Source organism: Henckelia pumila, chromosome 1 (genome assembly GCF_033568475.1).
Source record: "Henckelia pumila isolate YLH828 chromosome 1, ASM3356847v2, whole genome shotgun sequence".
Taxonomy (NCBI): Eukaryota; Viridiplantae; Streptophyta; class Magnoliopsida; order Lamiales; family Gesneriaceae; genus Henckelia; species Henckelia pumila.
This window is the reverse complement of record NC_133120.1, coordinates 174,955,858-174,979,450: the sequence shown is the minus strand read 5'-3', so window position 1 is coordinate 174,979,450 and position 23,593 is coordinate 174,955,858. Positions and strand designations below refer to the sequence as shown.

Here is a 23,593-nt window from a genome sequence, read left to right as displayed (position 1 = left end):
AAGCTTCTTCCATTTTCTCATGCCCCGAAACATGGCGTATTGCCTTCAACCAAGGGTAAAATAGACATGGTGTGGTGGTTTTTTTCTCTCTCAATAATTAATTATCATTCATTTTATTTGTTTTTTTTTTTCAGATATACTTATATATGTATACTATGCAATAAAATATTGGGAATTTGTTTTTGATGTTTTATGATGTCATAGATTCATAATCATAATGCTCGGTGTCAATGATGAATTATTATGTCATAATTTTCTCCATAGTATTCGTTCCATATTAAAAATATGTGAGTTTCTATAATTTTTTATATGGCTCATTAGTATATTAGGTTTTGTGTGTTTCATACAAGATGTAAATCATTTCATGTCATAAGTCCGATTCTAAAACGATAAGGTCTTTTGTAAGACGATTTCATGGATCTATATTCATGAAACGAGTCGACTCGACTTATGCTACAATGAAAATTAATATTTATGACACAAATACTAGTAAAAAAATCGTTTAAGACTTCGGTTAATAACCGAAGTCGTAGGCACTTAATTACCGAAGTAGTGTCATATGAAGTAATAGGTACCTTTTTACTTCGCTGAATCGCCGAAGTCTTATACCTTAAATTACCGAAGTCTTTGGTCATTTTTTGGAAGCAAAATTGGACCGGTGCCGAAGTAAAAACATATATTTTACTTCGCTCATTTCATAAGTTACGAAGTAAAATATATGCTTATACTTCGTCAATTAAAGAAATTGCCGAAGTAAAATGTATTCTTTTACTTCGATTTTTAATGAAATTTTCAAAGCAAAAGATATGCTTATACTTCGGCAATTTCACTAATTGACGAAGTAAAAGATATTCTAAAAAACAAAAAAAAAATTAAAAATAATATAAAATTTTCAATATTATAAATAAACCAAAATTTAAAATTTCAAAAATAAAATTTAATATACAATTTTTTAGTATTACAAATCACTCGAAATTAAATTCTAATGCAATGCACACTACAAAAAAATTAAAAAAAAAATTCAGAAACTAGGGACTAGAGGCGTGAATAAAGCATAGAATTGTACAAGTAAATGGATGCAAATCATATTCTAAACTTAACACGCAAAACCCAAACACATTCAGGTCGGCCCTGTACTTCGCCCACCTACTCGTAAAGCCAACCATCACCTCCAAAAGCAATCCATATATAATGCAACACCTATATTCAGGTCCTAAAAAAATAATTAATAACAATGACAGACTTTAATCAAAAATTATTTTTTCTTGATTTCATCCTTCCACTTGATCTAATCACTATGATAGGTACTGACAAGATTCATAAGACATTTAATCCCATAAAACACGAACTAGACTTATGATGATAAATACTGAAAACCTTCAGACGAAGCTAATTAATCCCATAAATTAATTAACATGATACAAGTAGTCACCAGACTCACCACTTAATGTTCAATTATAATCAGTTTGGCCGATGGCTAACCTTTGTAAGAGAACTTCTGATTGTTCAACCATACTCTGAATACAAAAGTCAGGGCAAATCCCCATATTTCCAAAGTCCTTTGAATTGTAGAGTATGTCTTAAACCGGCTCCAACGGCCACCAAGTGCGACAGATACCTACAAAAACCACAGACAGAAGCAACTTATCAACTCTGTGTTGGAAAACTGTTGTTCAGATCAATCACGATTGATACCCGGTGCAGCGGAAGTTTAAAATTTTATCATGGAACAATTCCATGGTGTGGGTATCAACCGTTCAACGATTAAATTATAAGTGTGTGTAAAATTCAAATAACAATTAATTAAATTTTACCTTCAATCTCGAAGCGAGATTATTGGACACCAACAGAATTAATCTGCTCTTGTTGTCTCTCCCTGGAACCGATGAACTCCTTCAATCAGGTCCACGAATGGGGTTTAAATCCCTCTGATAGATTGCACTAGAAAATCTATCAGAAGTTTTCTGCGAAGAGATTAAACGAATCTGATTCGTTATTCCTGACTGCAATTAAAAATCACAGACCGGAAATTCTCTGACAGAGCAAGGAGGGGCGGCCGAATTGTGAGAGTGAAAGGGGCTAGGGTTTCGAAAATTCTGCTCTCAAAATAATGACCTGTTGTGTGTAATTTCTGTACTGCAATAACTTATTTATAATGCAGGCCACTAACAGCTTAGGGCCCATTAGTCATAAGTTGAGGCCCGACAAGCAAAGCCCGCATGTTCAGAAATTAATATAAAATTCATCGTGACTCCGATTGATAAACCGATTTTACCAATGTGCACAGAAACCATTTCTGCACATTTTAAAGTCAAGATAAATTTTCCTGAATCCGAATTCAGTGGTTTCCAAAAATGTACATCCCTATGTCATTTTAGGAAATCCTACTCCCTTACTCTTATTTAAGAAGTCCAACTCCTTAGTTCATTAAATTTAACTCTTTAAATTTAACTATCTCAACGGGGATTAAAACTCCATTACACTGTGTGACCCTCAATGGTTCAGGGATACAGCTAGCCGTGGGCTCACAACTCCTTGTGACTCGGAACAACGATTTCCGACTTGCCCAACGAATCATGGTAAAGCGCCTAGCAACATCGCCCCATGATTCCCTAGGTATCACTGATAGTGCCTACAAGAACCAGTAGATTTTGGTTCGCGTACAGTACGGTCCCTTCATCCATATATCCCGATCGAATCAACAACCATTGGTATATCGAGAGTCGCTCAAGATTCGATAACTATGCAATACATCTTGAAGATCAAATTAGTGACATCGCATGTGCTACTAAGAAACCATTTCTTAAATCACATCAAGTACTCTGGCCAGAGATTCGTCACACTAATATCTCCTCAGATCGCATAGGATATCCACACTCGCAAGTATGTGGTGAATCCTTGACAACAATGCATCGACTCCTATATGTGTTGTAACTGTACCCAATCCCGACACCTGATGACCCCCATAGAGTCGGTAAACGAGTCAAAGCACAGTACTAGCATATAGAGTCTCCATGATGTTTCAAGTAGTAAGGACTAATGGTGTACAACCAAAACCGCGGACTTTATCCACTCGATAAGTGATAACCACTTGGAAAGTCCGGATAGGGTAGTTCGATTATTCATCCTATGAATATCCATTTGCATGCTTCGAACATCTCCATGTTCCCTACCAATGAAACGTGGTACTCCGCATCGCAAATGCTAGTCTCAAACTCGAGCGATCCTTATCCTTATTATCGGACGGCTCAATCGACTAGGAACAGTTTAGAATATACAGTGACTATAAGATGTATTTCATGATAGACATCCCCATGTTCTACCACATCTTACATACACTATAGTATATTCAAGGTCTTTATCAAAACAACAATAGTATATCATAATATAACAATATGAAGAAAGATAAAGTCATTGCCATTAATAAAAGTGTAAATTACATTAAACAAAAGATCGTTTGTACAAAGAGTCATCAAAGCCCATAGCCACAAGTTGGCTCACTGGGCACCCACTCTTTCAATCTCCCACTTGCCCTATAGCCAACTAGTCATACTACGTAGACCCATTGTTTCGCGATGTTTGTCAAACAATGGTCCTGGCAAGGGCTTAGTAAGCGGATCAGCGATATTGTCTGCAGAGGCCACTCGTTCGACAGTGATGTCTCCTCTTTCCACAATCTCCCGGATGATGTGGTATTTCCTCAGTACGTGTTTGGATCTTTGATGAGACCTTGGTTCCTTTGCTTGAGCAACGGCACCCGTGTTGTCACAGTACACCGGGACTGGACCAACAAATTCAGGAATGACGCCCAACTCTTGGACGAACTTCCTCATCCAAACGACCTCTTTAGCAGCAGCTGATGTTGCAATGTATTCAGCCTCAGTGGTGGAATCCGCTGTGGTGTCCTGCTTGGAACTCTTCCAAGAGACAGCACCGCCATTGAGCATGAACACAAATCCAGAGGTTGACTTCGAGTCATCCACGTCACTTTGGAAGCTAGAGTCGGTATAGCCTTCCAATTTCAGATCTCGTCCTCCATATACCATGAACATATTCTTAGTCCTTCGTAAGTACTTAAGAATGTCCTTCACGGCTTCCCAATGCATTTGACCAGGATTAGCCTGATATCTGCTCGTGACACTCAGAGCAAATGCTACATCCGGTCTGGTAGATATCATCCCATACATGATACTACCTATAGCTGACGCATATGGTACATGTGTCATATTCTCTATCTCTTCATCAGTCTTGGGACACATAGACTTGGATAGAGAAACTCCATGACACATGGGTAGATGTCCTCTCTTGGACCCATCCATTGAAAACCGTTTCAATATGGTGTCGATGTAGGTTGATTGAGTGAGTCCTATCATTCTCTTAGATCTATCTCTATAGATCTGTATCCCAAGAATGTAGGATGCCTCACCCAAATCCTTCATCGAGAATCTACCTGATAATCATATCTTTGTTGACTGTAACATCCCTACATCATTCCCAATGAGTAGGATGTCATCAACATAAAGTACTAAGAATGTCACAGCATCCTTAACTACTTTCTTGTACACGCACGGTTCCTCCGGGTTCTTGATGAAACCAAAATCTTTTATTGTTTCATCAAATTTCTGGTTCCAACTTCTTGATGCTTGTTTTAGACCATAAATTGATCTCTGAAGCTTGCATACCTTATGCTCGCTTCCCATGGATGTGAACCCCTCTGGCTGCTTCATATAGATTTCTTCCTTAATGTCTCCATTAAGAAAAGCAGTCTTCACATCCATTTGCCATATCTCATAGTCATACCATGCAGCTATGGCAATAAGGATTCTTATGGACTTGAACATTGCAACTGGTGAAAAGGTTTCATCATAGTCAACTCCTTGTCTTTGAGTGTAACCTTTCGCCACCAATCGCGCCTTGTAGGTCAATACCTTACCATCAGGCCCAAGCTTTCTCTTGTAGATCCATTTACACCCTATTGGAACAATTCCATCGGGAGGATCTACTAAAGACCAAACTTGGTTTGTATGCATTGAATCCAATTCAGACTGCATAGCTTCAAGCCATAAATTTGAATCCGCATCAGAAATTGCTTCCTTGAAGTTTCTTGGATCACATCCAATGTCGGGTTCATCTTGATCCCCTTCAAGAAGAAGACCATATCGAACAGGAGGTCTAGAAGTCCTCTCGGATCTTCTAGGTTCAGGCGTGTCCAGTAATGGTTCCTGAGGCGTAGGATCGTTATTTTGTATTTCGGGTTCTTCTCGAACTTCTTCGAGTTCCATCATCTCGCCTTTCTTATCCAATAAGAACTCCTTCTCCAAGAAGGTGGCATTCCTAGAAACAAACACCTTTGTTTCAGCAGGATAATAGAAATAATATCCGATTGAATTCTTCGGATACCCTACAAAATAACATAAGCTGGATCGACTATCCAACTTATCTCCCACTGTCCGCTTCACGTAAGCAGGACATCCCCAAATCCTCAAGTACGAATACTTAGGAGCTTTGCCATTCCATAACTCGTATGGTGTTTTGTCCACTGCTTTAGTGTGGACGTTGTTCAACAACAATACCGCCGTTTCAAGCGCATAGCCCCAAAACGAAGGTGGAAGCTCAGTGAAGCTCATCATAGATCGAACCATGTCCAACAAAGTTCGATTACGACGCTCCGATACACCATTCAGCTGTGGTGTCATAGGAGGAGTCCACTGAGAGAGAATCCCATTCTCTTTTAGATAGTCCAAAAACTCGGTACTTAAGTATTCTCCACCTCGATCCGATCGAAGTGCTTTAATACTTTTACCTAGCTTGTTTTCTACTTCAGCCTTGAATTCTTTGAACTTTTCAAATGCTTCAGACTTATATTTCATTAAATATAAATACCATACCTTGAATAATCGTCAGTAAAGGTAATGAAGTAGGTGTGGCCATATTGAGTCCCAACTCTAAATGGTCCACAAACATCTGTATGGATCAAATCCAACAGATTTTGACTACGCTCAGGCTTCCCCTTAAAAGGAGATTTAGTCATTTTCCCTTTTAGACAGGATTCACAAGTAGGTAGAGAGTTAATATCAGACATATCAAACATGCCCTCTCCCACTAGCTTGTTCATCCTCCTTGAGGAAATATGACCTAGCCTAGCATGCCATAGGTTCGCCGGGTTTTGACTATCGATTTTCCTTTTGTTTGTTGTTGCCGGTTTATCAATATAATTTATTGGAACGTCTTTCAGTTTTAAGTTGTATAGATCGTTTTCAAGTTGTCCATTTTCAATCAAACATTCATTCTTGTAAATATTGCAAATCTCATTCACAAAATTGCAAGAATAACCATCTCTATCTAGCATAGAAACAGAAATAATGTTTTTAATTAAATCCGGAACAAATAAAACATCTCTTAAAAATAACTTAAAACCGTTCTGCAAAATTAAACAAACATCTCCAATGGCTGTAGCTTCAACTCTGGAACCATTCCCGAGCCTCAGCTGGGTCTCACCCATTCTTAGCCTGCGACTTCTTGTCATCACCTGCAAATCATTGCAAATGTGAGATCCACATCCGGTATCCAATACCCAAGAAGTAGTATTAAGTGAAATGTTTATTTCAATATAGAACATACCCTTTGCAGTTCCCAACTGCTCTAGATATTCCTTGCAGTTGCGCTTCCAATGACCGGGCTTCTTGCAGTAATGGCAAACATCCTTGGATTTTCCATTGTTTGAAGCCTTTGTCTTGTGCTTCTTCTCGGGCTCGACTTTCTTGGGTGGGGCAGAAAGTTTCTTGCCCTTCATACTTGGCCCCTTCTTAGCAGAAGATGAGGAGCCCACCAAGAAAGCTGGCTTATCCTTCTTAAGTGTGGATTCATATGTCACAAGCATATTGACCATCTCTTCAAGGGTGGCCTCTATCTTGTTCATATTAAAATTTACCACAAATCCGTCAAACGAAGAAGGAAGAGACAGAAGCAGTAAATCCACGTTGAGTTCATGCTCCAACACCAAATCAAGGGTCGCTAACTTTTGTATGAGCCAAATCACTCGTACCCCATGATCACGGACCGAAGTCCCTTCACGCATGCGACACGTCATCAGCTCCTTAACAGTAGCGAACCTTTCAGCCCTCGATTGAGCCCCAAAAAGTTCCTTGAGTTGAGCGTGAATGTCAGCAGCATTCACGGTGTCCTCAAATCGCCTCTGGAGTTCATCAGACATCGAGGCTTGCATATAGCATTTGGTCTTGATGTCATGGTCCCACCATGCATCAAGTTTGGCCAATTCCTCCGGACTTACGTCAGCTGGTGCTTCCTTCGGAGGTGATTTCTCTAACACGTAGAGCATCTTCTCCGAAGTCAAGACAATCTTCAACTTCCGGAACCATTCCGTATAGTTTGCGCCAGTTAACTTGTTTTGTTCGAGGATCGAGAATAATGGATTACGCGAATTCATTGTATGAAATACTGAAAAGAAAAACAGACATATATCAATGATTGTTTAAGCAATTTACTAAGACATAAAATAGGCGAATTTAATTTTATGAATCTCACTCCCACTATTTTAACAATTTCACTACCCTCTAGTGAAAGCGGGAAACCTTTTTCCTTAGTGAGAACATGGAGTCCAATTGACAAACTTATGGTCCCGAATAATATCAGCCAACCATAATTCTCAAAAGGTAGAGCCCAATTGCTTCCAAAGCAACCCCCATGTATTTACCTCATGTCCAATAAGGGCCCAATAATATGACGCCGTTTAAAGTGACATGTCAAGATGACCCATCAATATTAAGTTGTGATGGACGGTCGCCATGTGGATCCCCCAATAATATGAGCCGATCCCATGGGAGTTCCACCCAACTTACAACATGTGTCGATCCAATGTACAGCTTTCCGACGGACGGGCCCCCCCAATAATATGAGCCGGACCGTATCCGCGGGTAGCATCACATACATTGACCGTTGATGGAAGGTAGGAACATTTAAACAAATTTAAATTTCCTTTATTTATCTTGATATAAATTTTAAATCATATTTAAAATGAGGGATTTTTAATTATAAAAATTTGTCTCATCAATTTCAAATTATTGCATGCTTGCCGGATTCACACAATTATGTCTAAAACATGCATACAATCATAATATCATATATTATATAGGATGATCGATTCCATTTCTAATTGACCCGTGGTTGCCAATCACGAGTCTTAGTCCAATCCTAGGTAATATGCAGTATGCAATGCAATCCTATTACATGTGCTTCCAATTTACATTTCTTCGTCTTTATTGTCTGCTGGGCCCACCATCTTCAAATCTTGATCTCCCACTAAATCTAATGTATTTACAATAAATAACAATGACAAGTAGGGGATACATTTTTAGGGGTGGGAACGGGCCATAAACCAAGCCCACTTTTATTACATATGACATTCATACTGGGCCATAAACCAGGCCCATTAATAAAACCAACAACAATAAAAACAAATGTAAATTCCTAACATACACCTACAAAATTGGTCATGGCAATCGATCATCCTTATCCAATAACATTTAATTCAAAATTAATTTATTGGATAACATGCAGTGGCAATTCAAATTTAAACAGGATAAAATCATATTTTATATATAAAATCTCATTTTACATATAAAATCATATTTTATCTCTTTATCAAATAAAATCATATTTTATCTACAAAATCCAATTTTATGGATAAAATCATATTTTACTCAATATATTCATAAGATCAAATCTTATCATCAATTGTACCAAAAATAATTGATTTCAAAATTCAATTTAAGGATAAAATATTAAAATTTTCCAAAAATTCAAATTTATCCAATAATCAATTTTAAAGTTTACGGACTCGAACAATTCGATCCGAAATCTCGTGAACCAATCAAAAACAATTTTTGACCGGACCAAAAATAAAATTTTAACACATTAAAATTAATTTTAAATAAAAATTTAATTTTTCCCGCGGGCCGCTCGGGACACTCCCGGGCTGGCCCGCACCCGTGGGCGCGGGCCGGGGCAGCCCGGCTGCCCCTTTAGGGCAGCGACAATCGCTGCCCTGGCGGCGCCGTGCGCTGCCCTGGGCGGCGCCGAGCGTCGCCCTTGGGCGGCGCCGAGCGCTGCCCTGCGCAGCGCTCTGCGCTGCGCTGAGCGCCGCCGTGGGCGGCGCCGTGCGCCGCCTGGGGCAGCAACAATTGCTGCCCCACCGGGCAGCGATCCAATCGCTGCCCGGGTTTTGCCCCGAAAACTTTTTTTTTTTATTTAAAAATATTTATTTTGTTTCAAAAACCGAGACTCAAAAATTTTTGTACAATTGATTAATTTAATCGTTTGATCTGAGCAACCTGGCTCTGATACCACTGTTGGAAAATTGTTGTTCAGATCAATCACGATTGATACCCGGTGCAGCGGAAGTTTAAAATTTTATCATGGAACAATTCCATGGTGTGGGTATCAACCGTTCAACGATTAAATTATAAGTGTGTGTAAAATTCAAATAACAATTAATTAAATTTTACCTTCAATCTCGAAGCGAGATTATTGGACACCAACAGAATTAATCTGCTCTTGTTGTCTCTCCCTGGAACCGATGAACTCCTTCAATCAGGTCCACGAATGGGGTTTAAATCCCTCTGATAGATTGCACTAGAAAATCTATCAGAAGTTTTCTGCGAAGAGATTAAACGAATCTGATTCGTTATTCCTGACTGCAATTAAAAATCACAGACCGGAAATTCTCTGACAGAGCAAGGAGGGGCGGCCGAATTGTGAGAGTGAAAGGGGCTAGGGTTTCGAAAATTCTGCTCTCAAAATAATGACCTGTTGTGTGTAATTTCTGTACTGCAATAACTTATTTATAATGCAGGCCACTAACAGCTTAGGGCCCATTAGTCATAAGTTGAGGCCCGACAAGCAAAGCCCGCATGTTCAGAAATTAATATAAAATTCATCGTGACTCCGATTGATAAACCGATTTTACCAATGTGCACAGAAACCATTTCTGCACATTTTAAAGTCAAGATAAATTTTCCTGAATCCGAATTCAGTGGTTTCCAAAAATGTACATCCCTATGTCATTTTAGGAAATCCTACTCCCTTACTCTTATTTAAGAAGTCCAACTCCTTAGTTCATTAAATTTAACTCTTTAAATTTAACTATCTCAACGGGGATTAAAACTCCATTACACTGTGTGACCCTCAATGGTTCAGGGATACAGCTAGCCGTGGGCTCACAACTCCTTGTGACTCGGAACAACGATTTCCGACTTGCCCAACGAATCATGGTAAAGCGCCTAGCAACATCGCCCCATGATTCCCTAGGTATCACTGATAGTGCCTACAAGAACCAGTAGATTTTGGTTCGCGTACAGTACGGTCCCTTCATCCATATATCCCGATCGAATCAACAACCATTGGTATATCGAGAGTCGCTCAAGATTCGATAACTATGCAATACATCTTGAAGATCAAATTAGTGACATCGCATGTGCTACTAAGAAACCATTTCTTAAATCACATCAAGTACTCTGGCCAGAGATTCGTCACACTAATATCTCCTCAGATCGCATAGGATATCCACACTCGCAAGTATGTGGTGAATCCTTGACAACAATGCATCGACTCCTATATGTGTTGTAACTGTACCCAATCCCGACACCTGATGACCCCCATAGAGTCGGTAAACGAGTCAAAGCACAGTACTAGCATATAGAGTCTCCATGATGTTTCAAGTAGTAAGGACTAATGGTGTACAACCAAAACCGCGGACTTTATCCACTCGATAAGTGATAACCACTTGGAAAGTCCGGATAGGGTAGTTCGATTATTCATCCTATGAATATCCATTTGCATGCTTCGAACATCTCCATGTTCCCTACCAATGAAACGTGGTACTCCGCATCGCAAATGCTAGTCTCAAACTCGAGCGATCCTTATCCTTATTATCGGACGGCTCAATCGACTAGAAACAGTTTAGAATATACAGTGACTATAAGATGTATTTCATGATAGACATCCCCATGTTCTACCACATCTTACATACACTATAGTATATTCAAGGTCTTTATCAAAACAACAATAGTATATCATAATATAACAATATGAAGAAAGATAAAGTCATTGCCATTAATAAAAGTGTAAATTACATTAAACAAAAGATCGTTTGTACAAAGAGTCATCAAAGCCCATAGCCACAAGTTGGCTCACTGGGCACCCACTCTTTCACTCTGTCCTCAGAAGAAATAACAAGTACGACAACAAAAATCATATATACATCGACACAATAAACCTTAGGAAATTCCCTTGGTACATGCTCTGTTGGAAGGATTTCAAAATCCTATATTATTTGAGAAACAATAACATCCCTCAATGATAATAAAATTGGGTCTATATATATATATATATTTTGTGAAAACGGGTCAATATATATTTTATATAGAATTATAAGTTGCATAAATAAGCATAATATTATACTTTGCACGATATTTAATTAAAAATCACAATTCATCGGAAGATTAAACTGAGCAATCATATATAACACAAGTGGGCATGCATCGTTCATTTTGGTTTAAAAAATGATATTAAAGAACATATAATAGAATATTATCGATTGAAGGATTCTAATACATATTTGTTTTAAGAAGCTAATCATTTACAGAAATTTAAACCGACACATTTGTCCAAAAATAATAAATAGAAACAGATAACAATAATGATAAAATTGATATAAGAGTAAAAAAAAAATCTAGGAGATATATCGAATAGATCAATTTACGTTAGCGTGAATGAAGAAATTAGAAAGGAATATATTCTTACAAAAGTTTGCATGAAAAAAGGTATCCCAAATCTTATCACTTATTCTTTGCTCCTGCTCCACATTCAATATTTACACCTGCTGCTCAAATCTTACAAACATTCATATATAGTAAATGCATGTTTCAATATTATAACATTCAGCCCCGGAGAAACGCCTCCAAACGCACACGCCAAGGCTATTAAATCAGACCTGAATGAGAGCATTTTGCGAACTCGAGGTGAGCGTGGCATGTTCATAAAAAGTGAATTTGAGAAAAATGTTATCCTCCGGTGTGCTTCAAGGTTTGTTGGCACATCCATTGCAGATTCTTTTACAGTTAGGAGAAGATAGAGACGTCGAATCTATTAAAGAAACACATGTGACAGTGCTCGATTTCTGTATAAGAACTAGGAGTTGGTATAATTGAATTTAAGTGTACCTGTTCTTCCCATTGCGCTGTATTTGGGGGAGGGAACACAATATTGGCAAAAAGTTGTTTTCTTGTATCCTTGCTGTTATGAACAAGTTCGGTCAATTCGCTGCATCCGACAATAAAACCATATATTATCAATCATTCAGAAGATTCTCACTTTATCCATACATGGGACTGATAGGAAAAAAGGCAAATAGACATATGCCAAAAACTGGCATCCAGGATCCTAGTGACAAACAATTCAGTTATATAACACGAATATTTGTGAGGACAAAATAATATGAATTTAGTATATAAGCTCCATGAATAAAACTAAACACAACCTTTTCTTAGTTTCTCCAACAATCAAGGCATTAAGAATGAGTTTAAATGACTCATAGCATTCTATGACAGCACATTTCATATACTCATTCTATTGAACATATCAAATGTTCATGAAATGGATTGAATTAATAAACAAAGATATAGAAATGCAATATTTATATGATAAGACTTAAAAAAGAAACCCACAAAATTGATCAGGAAGAAATGAAATAATATTTTCCACCGATGAGTAAAACCATACATGTACTGGTATGTCAAGCGTTTCCAGAACCCACAATCTTGGTATGCTGGTTCAGTGAATCGAGAAAGTGGAAAATGTGGTACAAGACACAACCCACAATTAGGACACATGGACCATGTTCTTAGTACAAGACACAACCCAGTGTCTTATGAATGTAAATGCCCACAGATTGCATTGTAAAGTTTAGACTACAATTCTGATGTTTTCAATTTTTTTACCACCAAAAGGCTCTGGAAAACATTGAAAGTTCTGCAAAACTCCTTCATTGATCATTGGATTAATGATACATTCTATCATCCCACATGTAAATTAATTTTTTTTACTGTTAAGAACAAATTTAATTTTAAATTGAACATTGTTTTTATTTATAAATTTCACAATGATGAATTAATTTTAACTTTTCATCTTATCAGTAATACTTTATAAATAATTTAACAAATAGATATAATACAATTAAGCATTAAAATAAGACAACTATGAGCTTAATCCCAACAATTTGAAAAAAAATCCAAAAAACTTAAGAACCTGATAAGTGACAAACTTCAACAAAATACCGTCAAATGTCGTCTTTACATAACATGAAAAACTGATCGTATCATGTAAGTCACGTGATTGATGAGGCAATAAGAGAACACAACACAATTTTGAAACTGGAACAAGAAAGAAGCAACTCCAAACCTGTTGATGTAAATCACGTGATTGATGATGCAATAAGAGATTTTGGGCCACAACCTACATGAGTATGTCCTTTCAACTGCAACAATATCCAAATAATAACCATAAGCAAGGTTAAAAACACAAATCAATTCAGACTCCACTACATGAATGTGTAATAAAGTAAAAAAAAAGATATTCTAGAGAAAAGTCATAAGTTAATATCCACTTAATCTTATTTCATGTCATGAAAACCACCGAATTAACTCGCAATTCACGCATCTTTTTAGCACCAAGTGCCCCAGCGTCGGCAAACAGAAGACTCACAAGCTGGGACGATAGGGAATTCAGGTCTTCTGGTGATTTTTTCTTGAGAAATCCCAGCAACTGATCTTTGGTCGGCCCATTCGACCCGGCGGTAATCAAGCCCAGAACAACATGAATCGATAGCGGGGAGAACACAATATTGGCATCCTTGGTTTCGGTGATGATGACGTGCTTCGCCAGAGACAAGGAAACGTCGGTTTGGTTGAGGATTGACTCTCGCAGATCCATAGTTGGCTTTGTGAAGGTGAGTCAGCGTGTATGTTTGCAGAAAGAAAATGAAGCTACTAAAAATGCTAATAAGCCGTTGTGGATCAACACGGACAACGAAATTGAAATAAAAGGAATCAAATTTGTCATATAAAATCTTCTTAAAATGTAAGCTCAATGGCCACTGTTATTTACAGCCTAACAAATTGAAAATTTCATACCAACCTCTAATGTTATCTCATGTCATTCACAATTTTACAAATGCCTCAAGCCAATCATACTAGACATTAGTCAAAATTGAGTGTAATCAATTGAGGCAAAGAAACAAACACCTAATGTGCATAAATGAAGCTGGCCGAGAACAAACCAATTTGAAGATGAAATGCAGCCCCAAAACCACAACCCACAGTCACCACACGCTCAAATGGAGCCAATATTCCAACCGATACAATCAAAACCCCAATCAAAATCCAGAAATCGCAGAAAAATTAACCCTAGCAGTGGAAATCCAAGTTCGAGCGAAGTACCTCACGCAGATGCAGTAGCAGGAGTCCAGCAGTGAAATCGACCCCAAAATACTCTGAAAATGAAGCTCAATCACGAGATGAAAGCCTAAAAATTGAGAGATTGAAAAACCGAAGTGTACGCAGATGTACACTCGCGATTTGAACAGAATCGCGACCAATGTCCCTCACGAAGTTAACAGCCATGGAAACAAACCAAGAACATCATAATATTATAGCAAATCACAACCAAAAGCCCAGAAATCAAGAAAATAAGAGCCCAAGATGCGCAGATTTGAAAAAACGCGATTGGAAAATCGCGACCAACAGTGCACCTTGCGATTAATCACTTGATTTGGGAGATAATAAAGGTGATTAGAAGTTAACTCAATATTGAATCAAATGAAAATAGTGTAACAATCAGTAGGAAAATTCGTGAGATGTGGGTGGATTCGAAAATGTTTTCACGTTCCCATATAGAGAAGGGAGAGAATATGTCAAGTTAGAGAAAGGGGTTTTTCACTACACGGATTTTTTTTAAAAATTTTAACTTCGGTAAATTTCAAATGACGTAGTAAAATGCTATTTAAAAGTTAAAGTGAAGCCCGTGTTTTTTATATGCGAAGTCTTAACAAGCATTTTACTTCGTCAATTTTGCAACCGAAGTATATTACTATCTATTACTTCGAAATTTGAAACTGCCGAAGTAAAAATTAGCGAAGTAAAACATCAAATTTCTACTAGTGAACGCTTGGTTTAGATGCTAAAACGCACCACTCATCATCAGGCTCATGCTCATCACTGATGCTATAACCAAAATCGATCTATCAATGATAAATACTCGTCATTGATATTTGATATCGAAGTTTATAACTCATCAACGATATCGGCAAGGCTTGAATAAATGTTAGGCTCACATATATAACAAGATGACATAACCACAATCATCCTATTTTAGCTCAACAAGCATAACCAACAATCTAAACATGTATGTCAAGTATTGTGTGATTTAAGGAAATCGAGAAGGTAAACTCGTCTCGACGAACATCCCCAACTTGATCATCGTCGTATCATACCTTAGTCTTGATAAGGAATGAGCTAGATCCACAAGCTACAAAATACACAATTGCAATCACAATTCTTCTCAAGCTAAACTCAAGCATGAAAGTCTAAAGTTCACCAACTTTGATCAAATCTCTCCCGGTTCGAAACCAAAACTCCCGAATTCGATGTCCTTTGATTAAATCTGAAATGAATGGTATTCAAGGCCATAACATCAGCAAGAATTCATTTATACCACAGCTCAATCATAAGGATTCATAGTCTATCAATTTCGCAAACCGGCAGCGTAACGGTAACAAACCAGTACTTCTAACAACCATATAAGTCTCATATACATATCATACCAACCAAATATCATCAAAACCCAGCCAAATAAGATAGCATAATTTTCGAATAAAATCTGGAAATTAATATCAATTTCAAATTCCAAGTTCTTTGGTCCGACTTCGATACAATCACTCATACAAGCTCAAGAACGCATAGCCATAATCGAATTCCAAGTTCTCCCAACAACATATTTTTGAAATATACAGAATCAAGATAATACTTACATCACAACGAAGCTCTTGTTGCGAGGATTCCAAAACCGTGCTCAGAATTTTATTCGGGTAGACGGATCTTGAAATAATGAAGCTTGAAGATCAAATTTAGACAAAGAAAATGAAGTCTCGGTTTTGCTATTGAAGAAGAAGATACATCTGACGCAAATCCATGTACATACACGTATGTATACATAAGATGCCAAGTGTTCCACTCAAATATAGAAAATTGCACTTTGGCCCTTAAAATTTCCACTATTTGCAATTTAGTCCTTACGAAAAATTTTAATTCAATTTCAATCCTAAATAATTTAAGAATATTAGAATTTAAATCTAAACTCTAAAAATTCTCTCCTGCTAAGATCTGATTTCGTCCTCGAAATTGCATGCAATTTGAACACACATAAGATAATAAGATAGCAGAAATACTGAATAAGAACTCACATCAGTGAAATAGCTCTGAATAACGCTGTCTCATATCTTGTTCCGTATCTCAAGTAGCTTCTTCAATTCCGTGTCTACTCCATTGCACCTTCACAAGGGAATGGATTTGTTTCTGAGCTGCCTTTCCTTGTGATCAAGGATTTGAATAGGATGTTCGAAATAGCTCAATGTTTCATCCAATTCAGCTTCATCTGGACGAAGAATATGGGAAGCATCGGGCTCATACTTCCTCAACATAGACACGTGAAATACATCGTGAATACCTGACAGTGCTGGAGGTAATGCTAATCGGTATGCAAGATCACCAACTTTATCAAGAATTTCGTAAGGTCCAATAAACCTCGGTGATAGATTCCCTCTCTTTCCGAATCTAACAGTGCCTCGAAAAGGAGATATCTTCAGAAATACCCAATCACCTTGTTCAAAACTCAAAGGTCTATGCCTCACATTTGCATATTTTGTTAGTCGATCTTGCGTTGTTCTCATTTTGATTTGTATCAACTTCACTTTATCAGACATCTCTCTGATCATATCTGGTCCTGTAACTGGTGTTTTAGAAAGATCATCCCAAAACAACGGAGATCTGAATTTTTTACCATACAGTGCTTCAAATGGAGCCATCTGAATGCTTGACTGATAGCTGTTATTATAAGAAAATTCAACAAGTGTCAAAGATTATTGCCAACTCGCACCAAAATCAAGTATCATAGCTCTCAACATATCTTCTAGAATCTGTATAGTACGCTCTGACTGCCCATCAGTCTGAGGATAATATGCTGTACTCAAATGCAGACGAGTACCCAGAGCTTCCTGTTGACTATGCCAAAAATGTGAAGTGAATCGAGGATCTCGATCCGATACTATCGACTTAGGCACTGTGCAGTCGCACTACATCTCTGATATAAATATTGGCCATCTGGTCATGACGATACGTCATCTGATAAGGAATAAAGCATGCAGACTTAGTCAGTATATCAATCACAACCCAAACTGCATCACATCCTCTCGAAGATCTCGGTAGTCTTGTGACAAAATCCATAGTAATATGATCCCATTTCCATTCAGGAACTGCTAAACTGTGCAATAAACCACTTGGTCGCTTCCTTTCAGCCTTTACCTGTTGACAATTTAGACATCTAGATACAAACTTTGTCACATCAGCTTTCATTCTTTTTCACCAAAACTGTTGTTTCAGATCATTATACATTTTTCTGCCCCCTGGATGGATACTAAACTTGCTGCAATGAGCTTCATTCAGAATTTGCTGTCTCAATTCTGCAATATCAGGTACAACAATACGTCGATTAACAAACACAATTCCATCCATACTGACCTGAAATGCTGACTCATGTCCAGTTCTAACCCTTTCAATTGAATTTTTAATGTTTTGATTAGCTTTCTGGGCTTCTTTAATTCGAACAAACAACTCCGGCTCAGCTGTGATTGCATAAACCCGTACAGGTTGTATATCTGTCTCAAAATACAGACCAGAAACACAACAATCTTCAATCAACTTAGAGACACGCATAGTAGATAAGGATAAATCACATACCTTTCTACTCAGTGCATCAGCCGCTGCATTAGACTTCCCTGGATAATACTTAATCTCACAGTCAAAATCTTTCAGCAAGTCCAACCAACGTCTTTGTCTCATATTTAATTCCGCTTGAGAAAACAACTACTTCAAGCTTTTATGATCAGAAAATATCTCAAAGGTCTCACCATATAAATAATGAAGCCAAATTTTCAACGCAAAGACAATAGCTGCAAGCTTAAGATCATGTATTGGGTATCTGATCTCGTGAGGTTTCAATTGCCTGGAATCATATGCTATCACATGACATCGCTGCATCAAAATACTACTCAAACCTTTATGAGAAGCGTCAAAATAAATAGTAAAACCACCTGTACCTGATGGAATAGTTAATACAGGTACACTAGTCAGCATTTTCTTCAATTCCACAAAACTAGCTTCACATTCATGTGTCCAAACAAACGGAGTATTCTTCTGTGTTAACTGGGTAATCGGCTTCGCAATGCTAGAAAATCCTGCAATAAATCGGCGATAATACCCGGCTAAACCCATTAAACTACGAATCTCAGGTACGGATGTAGGTCTAGGCCAGTTAATAACTACCTCTACCTTGCTAGGATCAACAGATATACCGTCTCCTGAAATAACATGGCCAAGAAACACAACTCTATCCAACCAAAACTCACACTTGGACAGCTTATCATACAAGTGCTCAGTTCTCAAAATCTGCAAAACAATCCTCAAATGCTCTCAAGCTCAGTCTTAGTCTTAGAATATATCAGAATATCATCAATAAAAATGATAACAAACTCATCCAAGTGTTTCTGAAATATTCTATTCATTAAACTCATAAAGACAACATGAGCATTTGTTAAACCGAATGACATTACTATAAACTCATAATGGCCATACCTCGTTCGAAAAGCAGTTTTAGTAACATCTGCTTCTCTTACCCTCAACTGGTGATAACCAGACCTCAAATCAATCTTTGAATAGACGAAAGAACCCTGCAATTGGTCAAACAAGTCATCTATTCGAGGTAATGGATATCTATTCTTTACCGTGACCTAATTTAATTGGCGGTAATCGATACATAATCTCATCGACCCATCCTTCTTTCTGACAAATAAAACCAGAGCGCCCCAGGGTGACACACTTGGCCTAATGTAACCTTTGTTCAGCAAATCTTCAAGTTGATCTTTCAACTCTTTCAGTTCAAGTGGTGCCATCCTATAAGGATCTTTAGAGATAGGCAAAGTACCTGGTACCAACTCGATACTGAAATCAATCTCACGCATTGGAGTCAATCCCGGTATTTCACCCGAAAAAATATCTGCAAACTCACATACAATAGGATCGTCCGCCAGTACAGGACTAGCTTTCAACACATCCAATGCATAAACTAGAAATCCTTCAGCACCAGTCTGCAATAACGGTTCCATAGATAAGCTAAAAATCAAAGGAATCTTAGCACGAGAACCCTTACCAAAGAATTTCCAATCATCAGCCATGTCTGGTCTAAATCGGACAATCTTATGAAAACAGTCAACCGTGGCCCTATACTTGATTAGTGCATCAATGCCAATAATACAATCAAAATCAGACATAATGTAAGGCCTTGGAATTAATTATTTCATGATTAGCAGAGTTGATTATTATTTATTTTGAATTAATGGGAATTAGTTGAACCGAGATTGAATTGATTGAGTTTGGGGTTTCAGGGACCGGATTGCAAATATACCGATTGACTAGCCAAGTTGAGAGTATTATATTATTTGTTATGTAAATATCTCTCCCATCACTTCTCTTTCTCCCTTCCTCTTCACGCCAACCGAGAGAGAGAACGAGAGAAGTCATGGCCAACATTTCAAGCTTTTCTTTCTTTTGATTCACACGATCCGACCGTCAGATTTTCGATTCGAGTTGAGATTCACGATCACCGCAACGAGGGCGTCGTTTTGCCGTAAGTTTTGCTACGATCTATGAACTTTGATTTTTGTTGGGTTGCTAGAATTTGATGATTTTCGAGTATGTTGTTCTTGAGAGCTAGCATAGACCGTGTATTCGAAGTCAGTTCGGAAAAAGAATGAAGTTTGGATTTTATATGATTTTTGGAGCATATTTTCGAAAATGGGTTTGGTTATTTTGGTTGGATTTGGTTGTTTTGTTGGATTGGAAGATGGTTTTGAGTTGTATTGATGATGATAATTGGTTTGAGATTTTTGGTTTGACCGTTTATAGCCGTTATGCCGTCGAAATCGGGTTTTGGATTATTGGTTTTATTACTTTGGTTTGATTTTCGGGTTTTGCTTGAGTTGATGAATTGATATCGAATCCGTATGTTCTACATTTTCAGAGTTTGATTGAATGATTCGGGTTTGGAACGAACTTGGGAGTTTGAACCGATTCGAGAGTTGAAGACGGTATAGTATTGAACTTCTTGTAATGATTTTTTTTGATTTGATTCGATATTGATTGAGTTCGTTGTCATTTTTAGATTTGAATCACTGACGAACTTGAAAATGTAAAAGACGACATTGGATTGAATGGGGTTGAATACTCGAGTTTGATTGATTCTCGAGTCCCACAAATCACAGACTGCATGTTAATTTGTTCGTGTGAACTTGATTGATTTACTTTGTTTTCACTTGCATTCATATTGAGCCGAATATTTGATTCATTTTTAAATTAGACGATTTAGGGAGCTATATTGAAGTGGCCTTGGATTTTGAGTTTTTCCAAGTGCTAGAATACTTCTTATAGTTGCTCTGAAGTCTAGGGGTTGAGTTGTGCAACATCCACCCCGAATGGGAGTGTCGGTGGGTTGTTCGTAATGACTTGACTCTGGGATCCCAACTGACTACCGATTGATATTTTGATTATCTGACTTGAGAATCCCGAGTTTTGAAGTCATGCATACATCCACTCTCATTTGGATTTATTGGTGATTGATATATTTCAATATGAGTTGTTTAATTGATATTGTATGTCTGTCTCTTTTACTTGGAAATTATATTTCTAACCGGGTTTTCCGGCTGTTGTTTTTGTTTGTTGTGTACTTGACAACAGGAGGATCAGGAGCTGGATCGAGTCGTCTGGGTTAGCATGGGGTGAGAATGATAGAAGTGAGACACCGTGTCGTAGGGTTGTATCTTTTGAACTTGTATTATTTTTGATTAGTCGATCGAACCCTATCATCGAACTTGATATGTTGTATTTTTGGGCAGAACCTAGAATATTGTATGTTTAAATGTTGATTTTTATGTGTATATGGGTTTTAATTGATTGGAGTTGCTTTTGGAATGGTTTCTTCAGGATCCTGCACTTTTATGCCCGATTGGCTCGCGCGCGAGCATGCCTGGAGGGCTCGAATTATCTTTCCCGCGCGCACGCGAGCACATCACCTCGCGCGGGCGTAAGCCTCCCGCGAGGCCTCTGGCCGCATTGCCTGCGCACGCGCGAGACGATGGCTCGCGCGGGTGCGAGGCTTTTATAAAAAAAAAAAATTTTGGTATGCTTTTTCTTTTGATTTGATTGTTTAAACCCGAGTATAGAAGATTAGAAACGGGATCTCACATTAAGTGGTATCAGAGCGATAAGATTCTTGGAATTGAACTAGAGTGAGCGGGGTAGATCGAGTCCGCATGAATTGAATTCTTGCATGTGATTGATTTATTTAAATGATTATTTTAAATACGTGCGAGCATGATTTATTGATTCTTGAATTAATTGAATTACATGAATTGTGATTTGATTTATAAAGCATGAATTACGTGATATATAATTGTATTTGTGCTATCATCTGTTTTCGAATATCCTTGAGACTCATGAGTACTCAGAGCAGAGTTTTGGACACCGAAGTTATGAGATTGAGATTATGATTGAGATATTGTGTCTTAACCCTTTAATATCAGATGGCACCTCGACGGTCTGTGCGAAGAAATCAACCACACTTGATTCCTCCTTCTAATGAGAATCCGCAGCCAGTAGTAACTCCTCCGAATGATCAGGGTAGTACTGGAGTGGATCAGATTGATGCTACCGCGACGCCTATGGAAATTTTATTGAAGAGATTTCGATCGTTCCGACCGCCTACCTTGACGGGTACCGAAAACTCTGTTGACTGTGAAAGTTGGCTAGAGGACATTGATCAACTCTTTGATTCCCTTGACTATACCGATGACCGCAGAATCAGGTTAGTCATTCACCTGCTACAGGGTGTTGCTAAGAATTGGTGAACTACAACCAATAGAGCAAATGAGAATCGAGACACCGCTGTCACTTGGAGTTTATTCAAGACTGAGTTCTATAGGCGATTCTTCCCTGTGTCGTACCGAAAGGAAAAGGGTGCCGAATTTGCGAATTTGAAGCAAGGGAACTTGAGCATCGAGGATTATGTGAGCAAATCGACAGTCTCTTGAGGTTCGCACCTCACATCGCAGATAACGAAGAAGCCAAGGCCGATCATTTCATCAACGGATTGAATCCTGAGATTTTCACTTTGGTCAATACCGGGAGACCCAATAACTTCACAGATGCTATGGATCAGGCTAAGGGAGCCGAAGCTGGACTATTGATGCAGCGAGGAAATCAGTTAGCTTCTCAGCAGCAGCATAGATCTTTTCAGAATCAGCCTGTTCAATTTCAGACTCAGCAGTCTCAGTATCAATACCAACCTTCTCAGCAGACGAATCAGTCTCAAAGGGTTGAGGGAGGTAGCAGTGGCAGAAACAGGCGAGATCAGTATAGACCAAAAGGAAAGCAATTTAAGAAGCCTGAGAGCAGTTCATCGAGTTCCAGTGGCTCTAGACAGTTCAGTTCTAAGCAGAGTTCATGTAAGAGTGGGTGCCCAGTGAGCCAACTGTGTGGCTATGGGCTTTGATGACTCTTTGTATAAACAATCTTTTGTTTAATATTATTTACACTTTTATGGCAATGACTTTATATTACTTCATATTGTTATATTGTGATATACTATTGTTGTTTTGATAAAGACCTTGAATATACTATAGTGTATGTAAGATGTGGTAGAACATGGAGATGTCTATCATGAAATACATCTTATAGTCACTGTATATTCTAAAAACCGTTCCTAGTCGATTGAGCCGTCCGATAATAAGGATAAGGATCGCTCGAGTTTGAGACTAGCATTTGCGATGCGGAGTACCACGTTTCATTGGTAGGGAACATGGAGATGTTCGAAGCATGCAAATGGATATTCATAGGATGAATAATCGAACTACCCTATCCGGACTTTCCAAGTGGTTATCACTTATCGAGTGGATAAAGTCCGCGGTTTTGGTTGTACACCATTAGTCCTTACGACTTGAAACATCATGGAGACTCTATATGCTAGTTCTGTGCTTTGACTCGTTTACCGACTCTATGGGGGTCATCAGGTGTCGAGATTGGGTACAGTTACGACACATATAGGAGTCAATGCATTGTTGTCAAGGATTCACCACATACTTGCGAGTGTGGATATCCTATGCGATCTGAGGAGATATTAGTGTGACAAATCTCTG

General features: G+C 38.1%; 2 protein-coding genes across 2 annotated transcripts; both read right to left on the bottom strand.

Annotated features, from left to right (window-relative positions):
* Positions 1 to 974: 974 nt before the first annotated feature.
* On the bottom strand, positions 975 to 14,696 carry LOC140874503 (uncharacterized). Its single transcript, XM_073277795.1, has 8 exons — positions 14,633 to 14,696; positions 14,514 to 14,566; positions 13,780 to 14,170; positions 13,477 to 13,552; positions 12,240 to 12,339; positions 11,821 to 12,162; positions 1,442 to 1,618; positions 975 to 1,200 (listed from the first exon to the last, which is right to left on the bottom strand). The coding sequence occupies exons 1-6, from the start codon at positions 14,694 to 14,696 to the stop codon at positions 11,911 to 11,913; spliced, it is 936 nt and encodes a 311-aa protein (XP_073133896.1). The 3' UTR covers positions 975 to 1,200; positions 1,442 to 1,618; positions 11,821 to 11,910.
* Positions 14,697 to 16,624: 1,928 nt separating this feature from the next.
* Positions 16,625 to 19,510, bottom strand: LOC140874502 (uncharacterized). Its single transcript, XM_073277794.1, has 4 exons — positions 19,240 to 19,510; positions 18,257 to 18,706; positions 17,740 to 18,124; positions 16,625 to 17,174 (listed from the first exon to the last, which is right to left on the bottom strand). Exons 1-4 carry the CDS (start codon positions 19,508 to 19,510, stop codon positions 16,625 to 16,627), a joined length of 1,656 nt encoding a protein of 551 aa, XP_073133895.1.
* Between the last annotated feature and the right edge of the window lie 4,083 nt (positions 19,511 to 23,593).